The 22,894-nt window shown below is 43.7% G+C and overlaps 2 protein-coding genes across 3 annotated transcripts; both read left to right on the plus strand.

Annotated features, from left to right (window-relative positions):
* Positions 1-770: 770 nt before the first annotated feature.
* Positions 771-1,913, plus strand: LOC132820640 (uncharacterized). Its single transcript, XM_060832842.1, has one exon. The coding sequence runs from the start codon at positions 771-773 to the stop codon at positions 1,911-1,913; it is 1,143 nt and encodes a 380-aa protein (XP_060688825.1).
* Positions 1,914-2,037: 124 nt separating this feature from the next.
* On the plus strand, positions 2,038-22,480 carry sik1 (salt-inducible kinase 1). 2 transcript variants are annotated; one of them, XM_060833903.1, is made up of 13 exons: positions 2,038-2,311; positions 2,396-2,512; positions 8,805-8,868; positions 9,112-9,273; positions 11,455-11,579; positions 11,674-11,797; positions 11,952-12,157; positions 12,883-13,035; positions 13,925-14,156; positions 18,271-18,528; positions 18,625-18,788; positions 18,888-18,970; positions 20,169-22,480. In XM_060833903.1, exons 1-13 carry the CDS (start codon positions 2,045-2,047, stop codon positions 20,542-20,544), a joined length of 2,331 nt encoding a protein of 776 aa, XP_060689886.1. In that variant the 5' UTR covers positions 2,038-2,044; the 3' UTR covers positions 20,545-22,480. The 2 variants fall into 2 exon arrangements, with proteins under 2 accessions (XP_060689886.1, XP_060689887.1); XM_060833904.1 differs by having other exon boundaries at positions 13,928-14,156.
* Positions 22,481-22,894: the final 414 nt, after the last annotated feature.

The following is a 22,894-nucleotide window of genomic DNA, read 5'->3' on the forward strand; positions in this document are numbered from 1 at the left end:
TCACACCAACACCTCGTACAGTAGACTGATGGTGGGACTTGGTCTGAGGGAGCTCTGGCATGGGTGGGTTCTGACAAAGCACAACTTATTGGGGTTTGGGGGAGTACTGTCAGGGTCTGGGGACCTGGGGAGGGGGCAGGGACTGGGGAGCACTGTCAGGGTCTGGGGGCCTGGGGAGGGGGCAGGGACCGGGGAGCACTGTCAGGGTCTGGGGGCCTGGGGAGGGGGCAGGGACCGGGGAGCACTGTCAGGGTCTGGGGGCATGGGGAGGGGGCAGGGACTGGGGAACACTGTCAGGGTCTGGGGGCATGGGGAGGGGGCAGGGACTGGGGAACACTGTCAGGGTCTGGGGGCATGGGGAGAGGGACAGGGACTGGGGAGCACTGTCAGGGTCTGGGGGCATGGGGAGGGGGCAGGGACCGGGGAGCACTGTCAGGGTCTGGGGGCCTGGGGAGGGGGCAGGGACCGGGGAGCACTGTCAGGGTCTGGGGGCCTGGGGAGGGGGCAGGGACCGGGGAACACTGTCAGGGTCTGGGGGCCTGGGGAGGGGGCAGGGACTGGGGAACACTGTCAGGGTCTGGGTGCCTGGGGAGGGGGCAGGGACTGGGGAACACTGTCAGGGTCTGGGGGCATGGGGAGAGGGACAGGGACTGGGGAGCACTGTCAGGGTCTGGGGACATGGGGAGGGGGCAGGGACCGGGGAGCACTGTCAGGGTCTGGGGGCATGGGGAGGGGGCAGGGACCGGGGAGCACTGTCAGGGTCTGGGGGCATGGGGAGGGGGCAGGGACCGGGGAGCGCTGTCAGGGTCTGGGGGCATGGGGAGGGGGCAGGGACCGGGGAGCGCTGTCAGGGTCTGGGGGCCTGGGGAGGGGGCAGGGACCGGGGAGCGCTGTCAGGGTCTGGGGGCCTGGGGAGGGGGCAGGGACCGGGGAGCTCTGTCAGGGTCTGGGGGCCTGGGGAGGGGGCAGGGACCGGGGAGCGCTGTCAGGGTCTGAGGGCCTGGGGAGGGGGCAGGGACCGGGGAGCGCTGTCAGGGTCTGAGGGCCTGGGGAGGGGGCAGGGACCGGGGAGCGCTGTCAGGGTCTGGGGGCCTGGGGAGGGGGCAGGGACCGGGGAGCGCTGTCAGGGTCTGGGGGCAGGGACCGGGGAGCACTGTCAGGGTCTGGGGGCAGGGACCGGGGAGCACTGTCAGGGTCTGGGGGCCTGGGGAGGGGGCAGGGACCGGGGAGCTCTGTCAGGGTCTGGGGAGGGGGCAGGGACCGGGGAGCGCTGTCAGGGTCTGGGGGCAGGGACCGGGGAGCACTGTCAGGGTCTGGGGGCAGGGACCGGGGAGCACTGTCAGGGTCTGGGGGCAGGGACCGGGGAGCACTGTCAGGGTCTGGGGGCAGGGACCGGGGAGCACTGTCAGGGTCTGGGGGCCTGGGGAGGGGACAGGGACCGGGGAGCGCTGTCAGGGTCTGGGGGCAGGGACCGGGGAGCACTGTCAGGGTCTGGGGGCCTGGGGAGGGGGCAGGGACCGGGGAGCACTGTCAGGGTCTGGGGGCCTGGGGAGGGGGACAGGGACCGGGGAGCACTGTCAGGGTCTGGGGGCTGGGGAGGGGGCAGGGACCGGGGAGCACTGTCAGGGTCTGGGGAGGGGGCAGGGACCGGGGAGCGCTGTCAGGGTCTGGGGGCCTGGGGAGGGGGACAGGGACCGGGGAGCACTGTCAGGGTCTGGGGGCCTGGGGAGGGGGCAGGGACCGGGGAGCGCTGTCAGGGTCTGGGGAGGGGGCAGGGACCGGGGTGCTCTGGGCGGACCCTGGTGATGCACTGGGCGGGTCCTGACGTCGCACTGGGCGTGGTCTGGCGGTGCACTGGGCGGGACCTGGTGGTGGACGGAGTGGGGCGGGGCCCGGAGCGGGCCGGAGTCTGAGGCCAGCTTGTGATTCGCTCGTGGCTCTGACGTAAAATGCAGTGTCTCTATGGGAACCTGCCGAACGTCAGTGGCGTTGCATGGAAACCGCGTCTCATTCGCTTCTCTCACTGACGTCAGGACATACGTCAATGGGGCAATGTCCCGGGGAGCGGGATCCCGCGTCAGAGCGAGCAGAGCCCGGCCAGCGGCTCCCGGAGAGAGAGCACACCGGCTCCGGGGCTGGTGCAGCGGGCCGACCGCTGTCAGTGACGGTGATGCCGGATTGGCGCGGTGTGCCCCGGCCCCAGGCCCAGCCCAGGCCCCTCCGGGTGGGGTTCTATGAGATCGAGAGGACCCTGGGCAAAGGGAACTTCGCGGTGGTGAAGCTGGCGAGGCACCGAGTGACCAGGAGCCGGGTGAGTGAGCGCTCTCTCCCCGCTGTCTCTGTCTGTCAGACACGGGACCTGTAACTAACTGCATCCGCCCTCCTCTCCCTCCAGGTCGCAATTAAAATCATCGACAAGACTCGGCTGGACCCCGGGAACCTGCAGAAGATTTACCGTGAAGTACAAATCATGAAGCTGCTCAACCACCCGCACATCATTAAACTATACCAGGTACCGAGGGCGGGCTGGGAGAGGACCAGGGGACTGGCTCTGTCCGAGCCTCAGGGGCAGGGGACCCACACAAAACCCGGGCTGGCATTGCAGCTCCTTGGTGCTGAACGGGGTCTGACGGCCCGGCTGCTTCGGGGTTAAAGCTGCTGCCGCTGATGATGATGATGCAGAGTAACAGTTCCTCCTGGCAGACAGGAGTGGAGGGAATTCCGCTTCAGTTTGCGCACTCAACAAACATTAATAACATTCCCACCTTTTGTTAAGTGTACTCTGTTTTAACCAATTTTTGTTCTCGGTACTATCCTTCAAAATTACGAAAGTTATGTTGTCGTTTATTACTCAGTCGGGAATTTACGGAGGATTCTTTGTTCCTGTTCTCGCATTTTCAAGATTCACATTATTTGCAAACTTTGAATTTTTTTCTGAATAATCAGAACCAGGTCACTCATTGTAAGTGCTCCCGACGCGAACCTCCGGGGAACTTAACTGTTTCCCTCCAGTCTGCAAAGCAAGCATTCTTCAGAAAGACCTGTGTCAGCTGTATACAACAGCCTGACTCCTGTTGGTAAACCTATACCCCCAATGAGAGTCAGAAGTAGGGGGAGCAGGCCCAGAGCTCTCTATTCCTGATGAAGGGCTTATGCTCGAAACGTCGAATTCTCTATTCCTGAGATGCTGCCTGGCCTGCTGTGCTTTGACCAGCAACACATTTGCAGCTGTGATCTCCAGCATCTGCAGACCTCATTTTTTACATGATAATAGATATGATGTGTGTACATGCTGCATGCTGTCTTCAAGCATGAACTAAGTGGAATGTAACGATTTGAACGGTAAAGAGAAATAGGACTGACAACAATAGAATATGAAATTGGAATGGCAGTTAACATGAAATCTTTTATAAGCATATAAACTATGCAAGCTGTGGAACTTATTCACAATAATACCTAAAAGCTCAGGGCAAGGAAAGAATACTTAATGTGTGTACTTTGTGTTAAAGTTCACTGTGGAGGAAGGTAGGAACCAAGTGCTAATGTCAACAGGCCCTGAGGCCCAGGCTAATGCTGAGATCTTGGGTTCAAATCCCACTCTGGCACCTGGTGGGATCTACCTGAAATTATACAGCAAATGAAGCTAGTAAATGTAACCATGACAGTTATTTAGTTGAAAAGTTTGTCATCTTTTGCTCATAAGTAATTCCATAAAAAGTGATAAATATTAACAATAAGAAATCTTAAGCCAATAATAAGGAAAATTGTCATGAGGTGCCACATTGTATTCATTTTCCAGTCTGTCTCAGAAACCTGGTCAGGAAGTAAAGATCTTTGGAAGAAAGTGGAGAATTTTGAAATCTGGGTGCTAAGCGTCTGCTTAAAATTCCATTTATGGGTGACACAATAAATGAAGAGATGCTTGAAATCACAAGAGGAAAATAATCTTAAAAAGTAACAACGTCCAGAAAATGTCAGTATTTCAGCCATTTGATGAGAGCTGAAATGTGACAGAGCTGTTAGAGGCAAATGTAGCACGGTGGCTGCAGAATACGCTACAGTGCATGTGTGAGAATGGCATCCAAAGGACAAATGAACATGACATATGACAGCAGATTTCCTGGGAGGTGCAGCTCCAAAACAAAATGGGGCCATTGTGTTTGTGCTGGTTGTCTGTAATAGCAATTCAACTCAGGCCATTCCTCTGTCATTTTCCCCATAGTCTTGCAAATTCTCGATGAAAGCTGCAATTCAAACTGTTATACATTCTTAAGCGTATTCCAGAACCAAACTACTCACTGCCTGAATATGTTTTTCTGCATGTTGGTCTCCTTCTTCTTTTACTGATCACATTCCATTTGTAGACCCTGGTTCCCACCCCTTCCATTAATTGAGACAGTTTCTCCCAATCATCTCTGTCTAGACTGCTCAGAATTTTGAACACCTCAATCAAATCTTTTAACGAAGGTTATAGAATTCCTTTGTGCAAAATAATATTTTCCTATGTTTGAAATTGAGATCAGACTATCTTTTTATGGGAGTGAATATTTGAATTAGAAGATTGACAGACACAGTGCAAAGAGCATGAGGCAGTGGGATTAATTTGGGAAGAAAGAAGATTTTGTGGAGAGAATGGAGCAATAGGATTTATTTGGGATAAATATAAGATTTTGAGAACCATTCAGAATAGTGGGATTAGTTTTGGAATTGATACAGACGTGGCTTTTGGGAGGGAGCATGACTGTGTGATTAGTGTGGAATTGACATTATTTTGGAAGACAGGGGGATAGTGACATTAGCTTGAGATTAATACAGGGCTGTCAGGAGAGAGCAAGGCAGTAGGATTATGTTAGGATTGGGTACTGGGCTATGGGAAGAGATAGCAGCTGTGGGATTAACTTAGAATGGATGGGGTTTGGGAAGAGCACAGAGCAGTAGATTAGATTGGGATTGAAATGAGTTATCAGGAGATAGTGGGTGAGTGACATTAGTTTGATTGTTGATATAGGGCATTGATGGAAACAGCAGTGCAGTGAGATTAGTTTTGGAAAGACACGGCTGTGGGAAGAATGGAATCGGTTTGGGATTTTTGCAGGGTTATGGGAGATGGCAAGGCAATAGGATTAGGACTGATACAGGTTATCAGGAGAGAGTGGGGCAATGAGATTAGTTTTTTTTCTCTCATGTTTATGTCTGGATCAGAGGTACATGGGATTAGAGTTCGACTAAGACATTTTTAATTTGTATTATGCAGGGAATACGTAATATAAAATTCACATCTGTCAATATTAGCAGAATAAATACCTCCCAATTTTAAAAAGTGAAATGTTGCTTTCAGCTTTAGTGAGCCCAGACTGAATATCAATCTTGCAGTTGTAAATTTTATTTCTTGTGATTTCTTCATGGAAAGAAGAAGCTTGCATTTTTACAGCTGGTTTTGCTCTATTTCATCTCAAGCACATTATTTCCTTCAGTTAAAATCCTTTGTAAAATTCAATCACCTGTATATACCAGTCAGACAAGAGCTAACCCTGACCTTTACCTCCTGTCTGGCCAAGACAGAAACTGGGACCAGGGTTTGGAGTGCTGTTTGGATGATTGACCAAGTTGGTGTGACGTTCAGGAGATTCTAGGTGACCTTTCCAGATGAATTGTTCTCACTTGAGAGTGCCAGTCTCCTTTGTCACTGAGCCAAAGGAAATAATTGAATAGCAGCTTTTCTCTTTCAGAGCTAAGTTGTGACGTTGTCTGATCATCTGGCTGTGGGCCCAGTGTTCAGCACGTCATGCTCCACTCACTTGCTTGAACTTGTCATTTCCTGGAATGGCACTGCTCTCTTTACAGTTCTTGGTAATTGCTCTTTTCTCTGACGTATTTGGAGCAGTATTATTATTAAGCCAGTCAGCTGCTGTTATGTTGTGTTTAAAATATTTGAGTGAATGTTATTCATTTATAACTAACTTAAGGAAACATTTTAAATATAAAACGTCGATTGACAAAAAAATGGCTTTGTAGATAAATTCAGTTTTTTTTTCAAATTTCAATATCAACAATTATACAAGAGATCTAGTTTTTTTTTCCTTCTAACTTGCATAATTTCTATACTTTTCTAATTTAATCTGGGACATTTTTCAAATGTAACCACAACGCAGGTACAGGAGGGGTTTGGATAGAGTAAATTTCCTTCCACATAGTTCCATCCAGCACAAATATAATGTAGTGTTACACACGAGGTAAAGCTTCCTCTTACAATGTCCCCATCAAATACTTCCAGGATAAGGACAGCACTGGATTAGATGCAGAGTAAAGCTGCTTCTATACTGTCTCCATCACAGTCCCATGAAATGATTTGGAGATGCTGGTGTTGGACTGGGGTGTACAAAGTTAAAAATCACACAACACCAGGTTATAGTCCGACAGGTTTAATTGGAAGCACTAGCTTTCGGAGCGACGCTCCTTTGTCAGATAGTTGACAGCGTTTTGAAAGCTAGTGCTTCCAAATAAACCTGTTGGACTATAACCTGGTGTGGTGTGATTTTTAACTCAGTGCCAGGAAAGGTACAGCACAGGGTTAGATACAGACTAAAGCTCACTCTACATTTTTAAACTGCAAGTAAAGTCTTCTCTGCATTGTCTCTATCAAACAGTCCCTGGACAGGGACGGCACACAGTTAGGTACAGAGTAAGATTTGTTCTATGTGGCCCATTAAAATGTTCCAGTTCTAAATTTTAGAACTGCTTCCACTCATGTCAGTTTGATTTCCCTTCCCTGTACTGTGGGGTAAAGTTTATATTATGTAGTCTGGTACAGGAGGCCGATCAGTAAATGCATGTCTGTTACCTCTCGTCTCCATCCCTCGGACGACTGTCAGCGTGGAGTTTGCACATTCTCCTCGTGTGGGTTTCCTCCGGATGCTCTGTTTCCTCCCACAGTTAAAAGATATGCAGGTCAGGTGAATTGACCATGCTACATTGCCCACTGTTGTGGGATGTGTAGATTAGGTGCATTAGTCGGGGGGAAATGTGGGGTTAAAAGGTAAGAAGATGGGTCTGAGTGGGATACTCTTCAGAGGGTAAGTGTGAACTTGTTGGGCCAAATGACTTGTTTCCATACCATAAGGATTCTATGGTAATTCTATGATAACTCCCTCTGTTACCCCAACCGAATGAGGAAATGTCATGGTAATACTTGCTATGACCAGAGGAAGCAGGGATTTACCAGGATGTTTCCAGATTTGGAAGGTTTGCTTTATAAAGAAAGGCTGGGACGTTTTTTCTCTGGAGTGTAGGAAGTTGAGAGGTGAACTGATAGAAATTTATAACATAATGAGAGCTAATAGGATAGGGGATTTCAAGACTAGGGGGCACATTTTTAAGGTGAGTGTGTGAGAGAGAGAGATTTAAAAAAGACATGAAACAAGTGTTTTACAGAGGGTGGGTAACGTGTGGAATGAACTTCCTGAGGAAGTGGTGGATGCAGGTACAGTTACGACATTTAAAAGACATTTGGGTAGATATGTGAATAGGAAAGATTTGGAGCGCTAGGAGTAGGCAGGAGGGACTAGTTCAGTTTGAGATTATGTTCAGCATGGACTGGTTGGACCAAAGGGTCTGTCCGTGCTGTATGACTATAACATGGCTATAGCTCTTAAATGCTGTCTAAAATGGTCTAGCAATCCACTCAGTTCAAGGGCAGCTGTGAATGGCAACAAATAGAGCCTAGTATCACATAATGAAAGAGCGTATTGTGGCAAATTCACAACTACCAGTGAGAAACCAGTCAATTGTAAGCAAGCATAGCCAATATTAGAAAATTCGACGTTTCGGGCCAGAGCCCTTCATCAGGAAGGGCTCTGGCCCAAAACGTTGAATTTCCTGTTCCTTGATGCTGCCTAACCTGATGTGCTTTAACCAGCAACACATTTTCAGCTCTGATCTCCAGCATCTGCAGACCTCACTTTTTACTCATAGCCAATATTAGGGTCACTTTCTGATTTCTAAATGTAAATACCACATCATAGTAAACTCTTGTGACTCGAGTTAATTTATAAGTAATTTCATGTTGGATTTTTGTTATGGGTATAAAGGGTTCTTAGAGTTTGCATCACAGGCTGGTACAATGCAGTCTTGGTGTAATTCCATATTGTCATCTACAATTGTAAAGTCCTCCACACTCAGAATCAGTGTTTGGTAATAATTTTGAAGGTGTTAAAATGGATTAAAATAACCTTTCCTTCAACCATGGTGTTGGTGGAGGCTTGATCTGCTATCTTTGTGCTGCCCTGTTTTAACTGGCATAAAATCCTCCCAGGAGTCTAGCAGGCAATGTAAAATTGCAGATGATCAGCTTTTTAATAACTTGTTAATTAGTCAGCTCGATCAACTTTCATATTAGAGACAATCTTATTGACATTAGATTGGAAACTTGATATTGTCACACTTATAAAAACAGGTGGAGAGTAACACAGCCAGTTTCTGAGCCTAATTAATATACACCTCTTCTAATCTGATTTGATTTCATCTGAAAATGTATTAAAATTGCCAGTGTGATTTTTTTTCTCATGGCTTCTGAAGTGTTTATGAAGGAGACCAGTCCCCAGCAGCCAGCTTGCTTCACTGATTAGCCTAGTTGCAGGATCACTGTTTCGTCTTTGTCCACTGTGTTCTTTTTAAGGGAATCCTTGAGTTAGAACTCGATTTAATAAATGAACAAAGCTAAACTGAGAAATGTGGTGCATTTAAAAATATTTAAACATTTAAATTTTAAGATCATTGACAATATTTTACTTCTTTTGATCCCAAAGGTTATGGAAACCAAGGACATGCTGTATATTGTGACAGAGTTTGCACAGAATGGTGAAATGTTTGGTGAGTTTGCTGTTTCTCTTTGCAAGTATTTTGGATTAAATTGAAAGATGATTCCTTTTTGCCCTGAAATATCTCATCTTTTGTAATTCATAGATTACCACTAACAGCAGTGAGATAATCTACAGATTACTTCCAGCAATAACCGCATTATCTGTAATCTATAGATTAACAAACAGCAGTAACCATATATTTTGTAATCTACAGATTACCATCAGCAGTAATCACATTTTATATAATCTACAGATTACCTGTCTGCAAACGGCCCCTTAAGTGAGAGTGAAGCCTGTGCCAAATTCTGGCAGATCCTGATGGCTGTGGAATATTGTCACAATCATCATATTGTTCACAGAGACCTAAAGAGTGAGAATCTGCTGCTTGACGACAACATGAACATTAAGATTGCAGGTAAGAGATTTTTCTGTCATGCTCATGTAAGAGCGATGAATATGTTGAACCTTTTTCTCCAACATTCTCTTTCTCCGTTCTACATACTGTTCTGTTATACTCATAGGACCAGCTGGTTGACTGTAGTAAGAAGCTGTAGCTCTGCTGCTCATTACCATTACAGACTTTTTCAGACAGTAGGCAAACCCTCTGAATGAATGAGAATAAGTTCAGTGCTGCAGGGTAGTCAGAACTGTAAGGCCAGCAGAATGTGTGGTACGGCTAGAGTCTGAGGGTGTAGGACTTTTATTTATTCATGGATATGGACCTTGCAGGCTGGCATTCATTCCAAATGAATCTTGTGAAATGATGGTGAGGAACCTCCTTGTACCACTGGGACTCATTAGCCCACAGTAATGAAGGTATGGGAGTTACAGTAAAGGAACAGTAGTATAGCTGCAATTGAACGTGTTACAAGGATTCAAGGCACGTGGTGAAGCACAAATGAAAAGATTAACCTTTTCCCAGAAAGTAGGCTTACTTACAAGGAGCAGCATTACAGAAAAGCAATTAATCTAATAAAAGCAAAACACTGCAGATTCTGAAAATTCAAATAACAAAGTACTGGAGAAGCAAGAGGAGAAATTCAACATGTGGCAGTATCGTGAAGAGAACAAATGTAACATTCTGAATGCTGTATGACTTCCTTCAAAACTCAATCAGCCGAATTAACAATTTGACAGCCCTTTAAAGAAACACAGTAACGAGAGTAAAACCTTCAAAGGAATTCATGAAAGTAAATTGTCACTCCCAATGCTGATATATATTATTTATGAATGAAACAATTAACTTTTAAAGAACTGGACCTTGAAGTCAATGGGGTGAATGACCTACCTTTGCTTTGTTAGCTATTTTGTGGTTTTAAGGCAGAGAATGGCTCTACGTCATAATGCTCGATCGATGAGCTAATTCACCCCTTAAAAGGGGAGTTGTAATAAAAACAATCAATAAGGTTGTCTCTCATTCAGCTAAATTCCAATGAGTACAGACCCAACTAACTCAACCTCTCCTCATAAGATACCAGATACCTGTGATCAGACAAGCGAGCTTTCTCTGAACTGTGTCTGACACCAACACATCTTTCCTTTGATAAAGGGACCAAAATTATTAAGTGTTCCAGCTGTGGTCTGACTGGTACTTTGTATAGTTTTAGAAAGCTGTCCCTATTTTGATACTCCAACCCCTTTGTAGGCAAGTGAGATGTTGACCTTTGTTTCCAAGTTACCTGCTGAACTTGGATGCTAGCTTTTTGAGATTTATGGGTGAGGATCCCTAAATCTCTCTGTGCTGTAGCTTTCTGCTGTCCTTCTCCATTTAAATAATATCCTCTACACCTCCTGCTGACGTACATAACCTCACGTTTTTCCCACATTATATTCTATCTGCCAAGTTTTTGCTCATTTGCTTCCCCTGTGCATATCCCTGTGTAGATTCTTTGTGTCATCCTCATTGCTTGCCTTCCCATCTATTTTTGTGTCATCCACAAACTTGGATGTAGTTCATTCACTTTCCTCATCCAAGTCGTTATTATACATTGTGAATAATTGTGCCCCCAGCACTGATCCTTATGGCATTCCCCAATTGCAGGTTTCCACCCTGAAAATGCCTCCCTAACCCAGACCTCTGTCTCCTGTTAGCCAACCTTCTGTTACACTAATACTCTACCCCTCACACCGTGGGCCCTTAACTTGTTAAGTAGCCTTATGTGCGGTACCAAATCAATTGTGCATTTCCCCGTAATTCTGAATGTTTTTCTACTCCATCATAATCATAGAATCATACAGTACAGAAGCAGCCCTTTTGCCCATTGAATTTCACTGACAAAAACTCTAAATCTACACCAGTTTCAATCATTAACAATGTTTGGCTTTAATAGATATTGCAGTTGATGGTGTTTCATACATATTGGTGTCCCTTTCCCTCTAGGTGGCAGATGTAATGGGTTAAAACCAGTGTTTAGATTAGATTAGATTCTCTACAGTGTGGAAACAGGCCCTTCGGCCCAACAAGTCCACAACGACCCTCCGAAGAGTAACCCACTCAGACCCATTTCCCTCGAAGTGAAGTTGCTGTTTGTAAAAGTTCTTAAGAACTCAGCAGGTTTTAGTTTATTGGGTGAGTAATTTGCCTCTTCTTTCACAGATTTTGGTTTTGGAAATTTTTATAAGCACGGTGAGTTGTTGTCGACTTGGTGTGGCAGCCCACCCTATGCAGCACCAGAAGTCTTTGAAGGGAAAGAGTATGAAGGTCCTCACGTTGATATCTGGGTAGGTGAAACAAAAGAAATTTGTTTATAGACTTGAGATATCTTTAATTCTGGTGCACATCAAGAAATGACAGACATTTTCTTTGTTCCAACAGAGTTTGGGAGTGGTCCTGTATGTTCTAGTTTGTGGATCCCTGCCATTTGATGGGCCGACGTTACCAGTCCTGAGGCAGAGGGTGATAGAAGGCCGTTTCCGAATCCCATTCTTCTTATCTGAAGGTACATTTACTTTCTAAGCACTCATCATTTTTTTAGCATTTCCTTTGATTTTAATATTCATCAGATTATTACAAACAAATAACTCTCCAATAATGTAAAGATTGTGTGCAGTTTGAGCTTAATCTTGACTAAAGCTGATTATTTGCTCTAACAGACTGTGAGAATTTAATTCGCCGCATGCTGATAGTGGATCCTGTGAAGCGGATTACAGTCTCTCAGATTAAACAGCACTGCTGGATGTTGACACAGAAACCACCAACCTATACCCTCAAAGACTACAACTCAAACCTTGGCAATTACAATCAGCAGGTTCTTAGCCTCATGCACAACCTTGGTATTGACAAACAGAAGACTATTGAGGTAGAGTATCAGATGTGGGAACAGCATCTTGAACCAGTGCTTTATTGTGAAAGTGTATTTAGAGCTTTATGTTTACATCTCGATCTACAAATGAAGGAGACAAATGAAAATCGAAAAAAAAGTCAAAAACCATTCATTTTAATGATAAAAATTAAAGTAGAAGTAATTAAAAGTTTTCTTTAATTTTTGATTGTGTATTTCTAGAGTTGACTGGATGTTATTGAGTACAAGTGACATTAGATTAGACTTACAGTGTGGAAACAGGCCCTTCGGCCCAACAAGTCCACACCGACCCACCGAAGCGAAACCCACCCATACCCCTACATTACCCCTTACCTAACACTACGGGCAATTTAGCATGGCCAATTCACCTGACCCGCACATCTTTGGACTGTGGGAGGAAACCGGAGCACCCGGAGGAAACCCACGCAGACACGGGGAGAACGTGCAAACTCCACACAGTCAATCGCCTGAGTCGGGAATTGAACCCGGGTCTTCAGGCGCTGTGAGGCATTAGTGCTAACCACTGTGCCACCGTGCCGCCCTAATTCCAATATCTTGTGTTATCTGATGATTAAAGTAGATTATCTAGTGTGGAAACAGGCCATTCAGCCCAACAAGTCCACATCGACCCTCTGAAGAATAACCAACCCAGACTGAGATGCTGTAATTTTGAATTTTTCTGATACCTCCTTCCAACACATCTGTCAATTTTAATTTTACAGTCATTACAGAACAGCAGTTACAACCACTTTTCTGCAATCTACTACCTTCTTCTTGAAAGAGTTAAAGAACACCGAAGTTTATTGCTTGGTTACTCTCAGGCTTCAGTACAACATCAAGTGACCAGAGCAGCATCTGAACACTTTCAAATGGAGGTGAGTTATAAATAGTTTGTGCTGAATGGAAGAAATGGGAAGTACTGGCAGTGACCTTCATTTCCTGAGATGTAAATGCTGAAGGAGCTTTCAGCAATAACACTAACCTGTCTGAGCTTCACACTTTGTTTCTGTGAAAGTCGCTCAACATGTGCTTTGTTGAGAGTTGCTATAAATTCTTCATGTGGTCACTGCATTCTTTACTTTTAAGAGTCACTAGCCTTTGCGTATCTTGAGGCCAATGCTGTGACGTTGATAACTCCTCAGGTACAAATCAAACCCTCCCAGACTTCAGTGATCTGGAATGTGACATTACTTGTTCATTGTGGAGAGGTGAAGGTGTATTAGTAATGTGACTGGATTTGTAATTCACAATCCCAATCTAATAATCTGGGGACATACGCTCAAATCCCACCATCACAGATGGTGACATTTGGGTTCAGTTTAAAAAAAAATACAAGCCTGACGCTATCTATGTAACCTTGTCGATTGTTGTAAAAACCCTTCTAGTTCACAAATGCCCTTGAGAGAAGGAAATCACTGGCCTACATGTGACACCAGACCCTCAGCAATGTAGTTAACTCTTAACCACCTTCGGGGCAGATAGGAATGGGCAGTAAATGCTTGGGCTAGCCAGCAATGTTTATGTTGCATTAGTTAAAAACATGTCAGAAAGAAGCAATTTATTTTTCTGAAACTGTTGAATGTTAAAAACCTGAGAATAATAAACTATGTTCTATATTTTATTAAATAAAATTTAAAAAAAAACTTGGATGCTGAATTCTGCAGAATCTGTTGCTCCATTTTACGTTGTTTTAGCTTTTATGAAGCAACTTATTTCACAAAAGAAATTTCTGTATTTCCTTTTATTTTCTATTAACTGATTAAGCAGCCAGTGCTTCACCCAGTGGATGCATCAGTCAACGTCCTGATCAGGAATCGATCAATGTCTCGCAGCATCTTGCTGGACACTACTATCAGTGAAGAGGCGAGACAGGAACAGGATCTAGAGGAACATATAATGGAGAAAATCCAGACCCCACTGCACACTCTAAGCAGTGCAACCCGGCGACACACAGTGGCTGGTGTGCCTGCTCACTTGAACAACGAGACTGCTCCCTGTAAGTTTTTACTCAATATAATGTAGCTTCAGTCAGGCCATGAGAATGTCTCGCAGTATTTCAATTGTCTGAGACTATTCTCAACTGGACAATGGGACAGGTTAGGGTGTCTCAGTACCGCAGTATGTTGAGGGAGATGCAGCATCTGGAAACACTAACTGGAAGTTCTAAGGTTCCAGGAACGATGGGGAAAGGTCTCCGAGCACTGGGGAGCATAGTGCTGAATTTTACAGCATTGAGCATCATTGGGGCACGAGATGCAGCAGATAATGCAGGCCTGGCTATGCCAGTACTGAGCATTTCCTAAGATGATAATTTTGGCGTGCAGCAGTTAATGAGGGATCTGTTCTATCAGGTTGGGTCAGAGTCAGCCTTCCTCCTAAAGTGGGCGAAAGTGAGATCTGCAGATGCTGGAGTCAAGATTAGAGTGGTGCTGGAAAAGCACAGCAAGTCAGGCAGCATCCAAGGAGCAGGAAAATCGATGTTTCGGGCAAAAGCCCTTCATCAGGATTGAGCATAGACTTCAGAACTCCACACAAACAGGGAATATTGATCAGAGTCTATGAATATGAAGAGTCTGCCACAGTGGAAGACACAAGATAGATACAAAACCTAGAGGATGATCTGAGTGCTGAAAGGAGCGGGAATGAAGGTAATTAATACCAGCAGAGAAGTAAGACCGAACTTCAGGGTCTTAAAAACTGACAAATTCACAGAATGCAATGACAAGCATCCCCAGCATTCTAAAAGAGAGAACTCCCAAGATAATGGATGTGTTAGCTACAAGTTTCCAAAATTTCTTAGTTCCAGAATCTATCAAAGTTAGCAAACATAACTTTAACCAAATATTACCACTCAAGAAATGACTGAGAAAGGAAACAATGTTTGTCTGACATAAGAATATATTAGTAAGGAACTCTTAACAATGTACTTTTCAAAATAAATCATGTTTGACCAAGATTGGTAGGATAAGGGCACATGGAGTTGGAATAATATATTAGCATGAATAATTAATGGATAAATAATTTGTAATTGCAGACAGCCATAAATTAGACTCATTCCAGTTGGCAGGGGAGAATAAGTGGAGTGCTACAAGGATCAGTGTTGGAGCCTCAGCTGTTTATCATTGAATTGTTACCCCTCAGCGGGTTAACACAGGAAATCAAGCCCCCACTATTCCCAAAGCCATCACAAATATTAAAAACTTTTTTTAAAAAAATACACAGAATTCGGATCCAGGTTGACCGAGAGTATGGAGCAGGTCTCTGTACTGAGCAAGAATTACTATTTAAAGAAAATATACTTAGCTACTGTTAAGGAATTATGAATTGCTAGCATATTACTGTACTAATTAAAATTCTAATTCCTCTGATCAATTCCCCCTTACATGCACTCACGCATTTCCCCTTACATGTGCCCCTTACACGCACGCATGCGCGCGCACGCGCGCGCACACACTCGCTGTTCAATGCTCCCTGTTCACAGAATCTGCTGAGATGATTCTTGTGTTAATTTGAACACCGCCTTTTGGTCTTCCTTCCACAGGTTCACACTTCAGTGAGTGGGCAACAATACAGTGGGTGGGTTGTACTGTAAAATGGATTGTAAGGAAGTGGGTGGTAGTATCTAAAGACAAGCTGAATGCTCTTTGAAAGGCATGAAACTTTTTTTAAACTGTTCTTCCATATTCTTTCACTGAATGTGAGTGCTTGTTGTCCATCCCTAATTGGCTATGAACTGAGTAGACATTGCTGCGTGTCTGGTGTCATATGTAGGCTAGATTAGATAAGGGTCAGAGATTTCCTTCCTTAAAGCACATGTGTTAATTGTGTAAAAACCTATCTGGTTCAAAGATTTCATGGTTACTATCATGAGGATGAGCATTCAATTCAAGATTTATTTGATTAAATGTCACTATCTTCCTCCCCAGAGCAGTTGTCTAGGATCTGAATTACTAGTCTAGTGCCATTATCACTGTGCCACATCTCCATACAGTTAGCAGGACTTCGCAGACTTTTGTGATCTTCTTGCACGTCTTAATGGAGTGTATCTTGTCCATCACTACCCACTAGGAGACACAGTGTAACATAATCTACTTCCTCTTACAGAAACTGCAGTAGCAGTTGTATAGATTAAACGTGTCTACATAGCTTACCAGTTACTTTCATTTAAAAAAGAAATATTTATAGGATGTGGGCTTCACTTAGCTAGGCCTGTATTTATTGCCCAGAGCGCAGTTAAAAGTCAGCCACGTTGCTGTGGGTCTGGAGTCACATGTAGACCAGACAAGGAAAGAATGGCAGTTTCCTTCCCTAAAGGGCATTAGTGAACCAGATGGGATTTTCCCAACAATGGACGATGGGTTCATGGCCATCATTAAACTCTTAAGTTCTTGAAGATTTGTAGCTCAGATTGTGGATGATGTTGACTTGCTCACTAAGCTGGTAAGTTTGTTCACAGATGTTTTATTACTGTACTAAGTAACATCATCAGTGTGCTTCACCAGAGAGATGACTATGTTACCTAGTATGGTGACGAAACGTACCCAAACTTACCAGCTCAGCGAGCAAGTCAACAACTTCATTAAGCTCTTAATTCCATATTTTTAATTGAACTCCGATTCCATCTGCTGTGGCAGGATTTGACCCTAAAATATTATCTGGGTATTTTGATCTGGATCCCCAAACATAACCTGTGTGTTTTGATTAACAGCTCAGCGATAGTACCACTAGGCCATTGCCTCCCTGTATATAGTCTTGCTTTTGTTCACTAACTGTTCTGCTATTAGTATATTTGTGATAAATAGTGGAATGCAATGCATACCAGGAGCACATACCATTACCATACACTTACTACAAGCAGTTAGGAAGGCAAATGGCGTGTTAGTCTTTATTGCGATGGGATTGAAGTTTAGCAATAGGAAGTCTTGCTACAATTGTACAGGGCTTTGGTGAGACCATATTTGGGATTCTGATTTATGAAAGAAGGCAGTACAGCAAAGGTTCCCTGGAATGGGCCCTTTGGTTGAGATGACTGACATCTGATAGGAGGCTGAGTAAATTGGGTTTGTGTTCTCTGGTATTTAGAAGACTGAGAGGTGATGTCACCAAGACGGAGATTTCTGAAGGACGTTGACAGTAAGCACTGAGGTTGTTTTCACACACAAGTGACCCCTTCGCTGACCCCAACATCAGGAATCAGAAATTGGCAAGAGATGCAACTTCCTTAGTAAACCACAGCTCCTGCACTTAATAACTTCCTCCCTGCCTGACAGATACATACTTATCAAGGACACACAGCAGCTGTTCCTTGAAAAATCTCCACATTTCAATTAATCCCATCCCCTGCAGTTTCCTTCCCCATCCTAAATCTTGCTTAATTGCATCATAATTACCTTTCCCCCAACTATAACTCTTGCCCTCTGTGTATACATATCCCTTTCCATCGCTAAAGTAAACATAACTGAATTGTCGTCACTATCACCAAAGTGCTCACCCTCCCATCAAATCTAACACCTGGCTGGGTTCATCACCCAGTACCAAATCTAATTTGGCCTCGCCCCCTTTGTTGGCCTGTCAGTATACTGTCAGAAAACCCTCCTGTACACATTGGACAAAAACTGACCCACCTAAAGTACTTGAGCTATAATATTGCCAGTCAATATTTGGAAAGTTAAAGTGCCCCATAACAACTACCTTGTTACTCGCTCCTTTCCAGAAATATCTTTGCTATCCTTTTCTCTACATCTCTGGAGCTATTCAGAGGCCTATAGAAAAGCCCCAAAAGGGTGACCTTTCCTGTTTCTAAACTTAGCCCATACTACTTCAGTTGACGAGTCCTCAGATGCCCTTTCTGCAGCTGTAATATTGTCCTCGACTAACAATGCAACACCACCCCTCTTTTACCACCTTCCCTGTTCTTACTGAAATATCTAAATCCTGGAATCGGCAACAGCTATTCCTGTCTCTGAAATGGCCACATCATTGAAATTCTTGTGAACAGTGATTTCAGTAATTACCCCATTGTGTAACGAGGTATTTCTCCTTGCCCAAAATCTTAAATTTGTGGTTTTTAAGTTTTTCTGAATACCATACTCAAACTTCACTTTCCACAGGTACAGCAATCTCCTCACAAGCCAATATACCAGAGGATGCATATTCCAATAGCTGTCTAATGACCACATCTGATGATGGATTCCATTCCCCAAATATCACGAGGCTCACAGATGAGGCAATAGCTCCACCATTTGTATATACCACTTCTGCAACTCCGATACTGCAAACACAGGAGCATGGAGTTGGAATCTGTGATACTCAGCTGCCACTCACCTTCCAGGAAGGACGAAGAGCCTCTGATACCTCACTAACTGCAGGTAAAACTCACCATTGCAATTCCACCGTGAAAAAAAGACTCTGCAGAGACGCCAGTTAATTGAAGCTGTTATTGAGTTCTGTTGGTTGTTTTCTAGGTCTGAAACCTTTCCGGCAACAGCTGCGTAAAAGCACCAGGACAAGAGGATTCTTTGGGCTTAACAAAATTACTGGGATTACTCGACATATCTGGAGGTCTCCATTCTGCTTTGGGTCACGGAATCGAGCAGCTCAGCAGCACCCTCCTGGCAACTTCCAGCAGGTCAATGTCAAACCAGTTCAACAATTTAACTAATCTTTCCTTCACAACACAGGCAGCAGCTCTGGTTGTTACTGATGTAACTGTGTGTTTGTCACTCAGGTTGAGAACATTTTGCCTGGTCTTGTCCCCGAGATCACAACAGAAGGCAGCAATCTACTAGGCCAAGCTTTGCAGCAACAAAAGTGAGTTTCTGTCAAAGACCATGGGAAATTTTCTCGTCAATTTGCTTAAGACCAAAAATCAACAGCATAGGGTTCACTTTTATATAAAGGCAATCAATTAGACAGAAGTCATTGTCCAAACCTTGTTTTATCTAAGTATTAAGAAATCAAGACATGTTTGGGAATTTGGAAAATGTGCAGGAAATGCCTCCGTCAATTGTTGGAAATTAAAGAAATAATTGCCAGCAACTGTGGAAATTATCCTTGGTTCTCACTTCAGATTGCAGACTCACATAACCTCACAGCAATAGCCTGATCATGTCTGTGTTGAAGGGTCATGGTATCACACTTTCTAAATGGGGAGAAAATTCAGAAGTCTGAAGTGCAAAGAGACTTGGGAGTTCTAGTCCAAGATTCTCTCAAGGTAAACTTACGGGTTGAGTCAGTAGTTAGGAAGGCAAATGCAATGATGGCATTTATTTTGAGTGGACTTGAATATAATGTACCTTATATTTGATGTACTTTTGAGACGCTATAAGGCTCTGGTCAGACCACGTTTGGAGTATTGTGCACAGTTTTGGGTCCCATATCTCAAAGGATGTACGGCCCCTGGACTGTGTTCAGAGGAGGTTCACGAGAATGGTCCCAGAAATGAAAAGCTTAATGTGTGAGGAACATTTGAGGACTTGGAGTTTATACTTGGAGTTTAGAAGGATGAGGGGGATCTAACTAAATACACACAGGATACTGAACGGTCTGGACAGAGTGGATGTAGGGCAGATATTTCCATAGGTAGGAGAGACCAGGACTCGAGGGCACAGCCTTCGAGTAAAGGGAAGACCCTTTCGAACGGAAATAAGGAGAACCTTCTTCAGCCAGAGAGTGGGGAATCTATGGAATTCATTGCCACAGAAAGGTGTGGAAACCAGGTCATTGTTTTAAATACACTCAGAGATAGATAGGTTCCTGAGTATCAAGGGTTAGGGGGAAATCAGGAGAATGGGGTTGAGAGGCTTATTAACCATGACTGAATGGCTGAGCAGCCTCGATGGGCTGAATAGCCAAATTTCTGTTCCTATGTCTTATGGTAACGTTTAGCCTTCAATAGGAATAGATTTGGATTCAGATTTTGAACTTGTTGTTTTGAGAGTCAAGGGCTGGAGTGCGATCATAAAACATTCCAGATCATCTCCCTAATTCCTTACTTCTTATTTTGCAGAATGCTGCAGCTGAGATGTTTGAACAGTTCCCAGCCTAAACGCTTTGTGGAACCCAACTCTGTGAAGACGCCTGTGTTCCAGAGTGTAATGGAAATACCACATGATTTAAAACCTGCACCTCACTTAATGCCCTCTTCCTTACTGCCAGACCTCACACAGACAGACTGTGAGACAGTTTGCACGGCCCAGTCACAGCTCTGCTGTTTACTGGGTGTCAACTTGATGCAGATGCCCCTCAGCACCAGCCCCACCTTCTCCAAGTTTCTCCATCAAACTCTGTTCTCACCACAAAATCAAAGTGACGGACTGGGAATAGACTGGGAAATGGAGGATCTGACAAGAACACAACTCGACCAAGTTGTGTTGGTGAATTAACTTTCTTGACTGTATGAACTCTGAAACTTCTGAAGCAATAAAACCTTCAATCTGTGACATTTTGATAATTAACCACAAGTGACGAAACCCAAGCATTGGCAACAATTCTCCCATTATTTTTATTACTTCAAAAACATTTGTGTCTGGAAAACCTGAATAACCAAAGGATGGTTTCGCTCCACCCCTTCATCAATATTATAACATAATTGGAGGTTTCTTGTGGCACAGTGGTAATGTCCCTAACTCTGGGCCAGGATTCAAGTCCCACCTACTCCAGAGGGGTGTGTCTTAATATCTCTGAATAGGTTGATTTTCAAAAACATTATAAGCTGCAACTGAAGCATAAGTCACTTTAATTATTAATTCACACCAAAAGTAAAGAGTATCTCTGCATTGTCAATTGGTGAAGTGATTCAATGACCTGAATTACCTCAAAAATTCGTCAAAGCTATTTCTGTTGAGTGGAGCCACTTACTCCAATCAGCTAGGATTGACTAGTGTGCTGGCGTGACCCTGAATATCACAATCCACCCAGGAATCCACTCTTCAGGAAAGGAAGCTGCTACATATCTGGATATATTGATCACCATCCGTTACAAGATTCCTGGGACTTTAATATTCAATTTGCAACAGGGGAATCCTACTGGCGGCAATAGGGAAAGAAAACACTTGTATTCCTGAATTGTTTGCTGGCTGTATACTGGGGTTTGAATTTCCAATGATTGCCCTGGAATTATCAGGAAATATTTTGGTGTAAAGAATCCAGAAGATATTGAGATTCTGCTGCTCATATGATTTTTAAAATATGTTATCTGGGTCCAAATAGGAATGAATCCACTTTAGGGACTGTGCAATAATCTGTTCCAGTTTATACCTGCTGTGAGGGAGAAATGAACAACTTTGAAGGACCTTACTTCAGTATAAGTACTAAAATATGATTAAAACTTGTATGTTTTTTTTAACAGCATTCCTGAATTATTCACTGTAATTACCAGGATTATACTGTGTATTTAAAAAGTCCTACTTTCTTCCAAGTTCAGATGTAATTTGAATCTTTTTCAGTATTTGGCTACCCTGTATTTTAGTAACTGGTCTTTGTTGCATTTTCTAACAGGTGTATATTCCTGTGGGTTAGGTCACCATTGTGATGATGATCATACAATTTATATCAGTGACCCTTCAGCAAGCTCATTTACATATCAATCTAATTTCTCAACATAATGTTACAAAAAAAATGGACAGCCTTTTACTAAAGAAATGGAGGAGGCAAACATGCAGATGCTGCAAACTTGCCTTCAGAAGTTCAAAACAAAGGACCAAGCTGCTGTGCATGCCTGATCTTGTAACTATCACTCTCTAAGGTCAGAGGTTTTGTTATTATTGGTCTGAAAGTATCAAATTTATTTCTTTTGGCCTACTTATGACTATACTGAGTGCTGCCTCCATCATTAACCAAAGCCAAACTCCTTCAGAGAGTCCTGCAGCTTCTTAGAAATAATGCACAATACAGTACTCATTTGGTCTATCAGGTTCATCAGGGAACACTCCATTTTCCTCTTGGAGACAGTTATATATTTTTACATTAAAGTTTTCTCTGCATTTTAGACTAACCTACCTACAATGTGGGTCGGACAAATACGTACCTATCTTCATTCAAGACCACAGGGAGATTGTGCTGTAAAATAGTAGGGGGTGTATTGTCACTGGGCTAGTAACCCAGACACACACACACACACCATACAAGAAAATCAAAGTATGTATTCACTACAGTATGATTGGATGGCGTAGGTTTGAATTTTAGGAAATAGCAGAATCTGAAATGCTTGATCCACTTCACTCATTGCATTATTGTTGGTTTTGTTAAATTGATTAATATTTAGATGTTTCAATTTATTTATTGATTTTTTTTTAAACAAATAAAACTGATTTCCAAGTTGATATTGCATCATTCTGTGAAATGCTGCCTGCTCGCGACACATGAAGCTACAAATTTACATCAACATCACGGCCAAGTCTGCTTCATTCAGAAGTCCCACTCAACGCTGTTTGACAACTGACCACTGAGGCCTAGAAACCAGCCACAAATCACTATCAATGTATCACGTTTGCCAAATACGATTGGCTCACAAACACAGAAACCATTCTGCAAATATTTCATTACTAAAAGGAACATAATGTGATGATTGTCTGTCAGTGTGTGTATATACATATATGTGTATGTTTGTTTTCTCTCTCCTCCCAATGAAGAATTTTCCATGCTTTCACTCTCTCACTATGAACATACATTGTTCCTTTTCTGGTAACAGCCGTTCGCTCCCACAAGCCTTGCGTTAGTTAGTTAGATTAGGCA

Source organism: Hemiscyllium ocellatum, chromosome 12 (genome assembly GCF_020745735.1).
Source record: "Hemiscyllium ocellatum isolate sHemOce1 chromosome 12, sHemOce1.pat.X.cur, whole genome shotgun sequence".
NCBI classification, from domain to species: domain Eukaryota; kingdom Metazoa; phylum Chordata; class Chondrichthyes; order Orectolobiformes; family Hemiscylliidae; genus Hemiscyllium; species Hemiscyllium ocellatum.

Excerpts from the sequence above, each read along its gene's own strand:
- LOC132820640 (XM_060832842.1), top strand. The coding sequence starts at position 771 with ATGGGGAGGGGGCAGGGACCGGGGAGCGCTGTCAGGGTCTGGGGGCAT.
- sik1 (XM_060833903.1), top strand. The coding sequence starts at position 2,045 with ATGGGGCAATGTCCCGGGGAGCGGGATCCCGCGTCAGAGCGAGCAGAG. Across the intron at positions 9,274-11,454 it reads CATGAACATTAAGATTGCAG|ATTTTGGTTTTGGAAATTTT; the intron begins GTAAGAGATTTT and ends CTTCTTTCACAG. Across the intron at positions 11,798-11,951 it reads CCCATTCTTCTTATCTGAAG|ACTGTGAGAATTTAATTCGC; the intron begins GTACATTTACTT and ends TTGCTCTAACAG.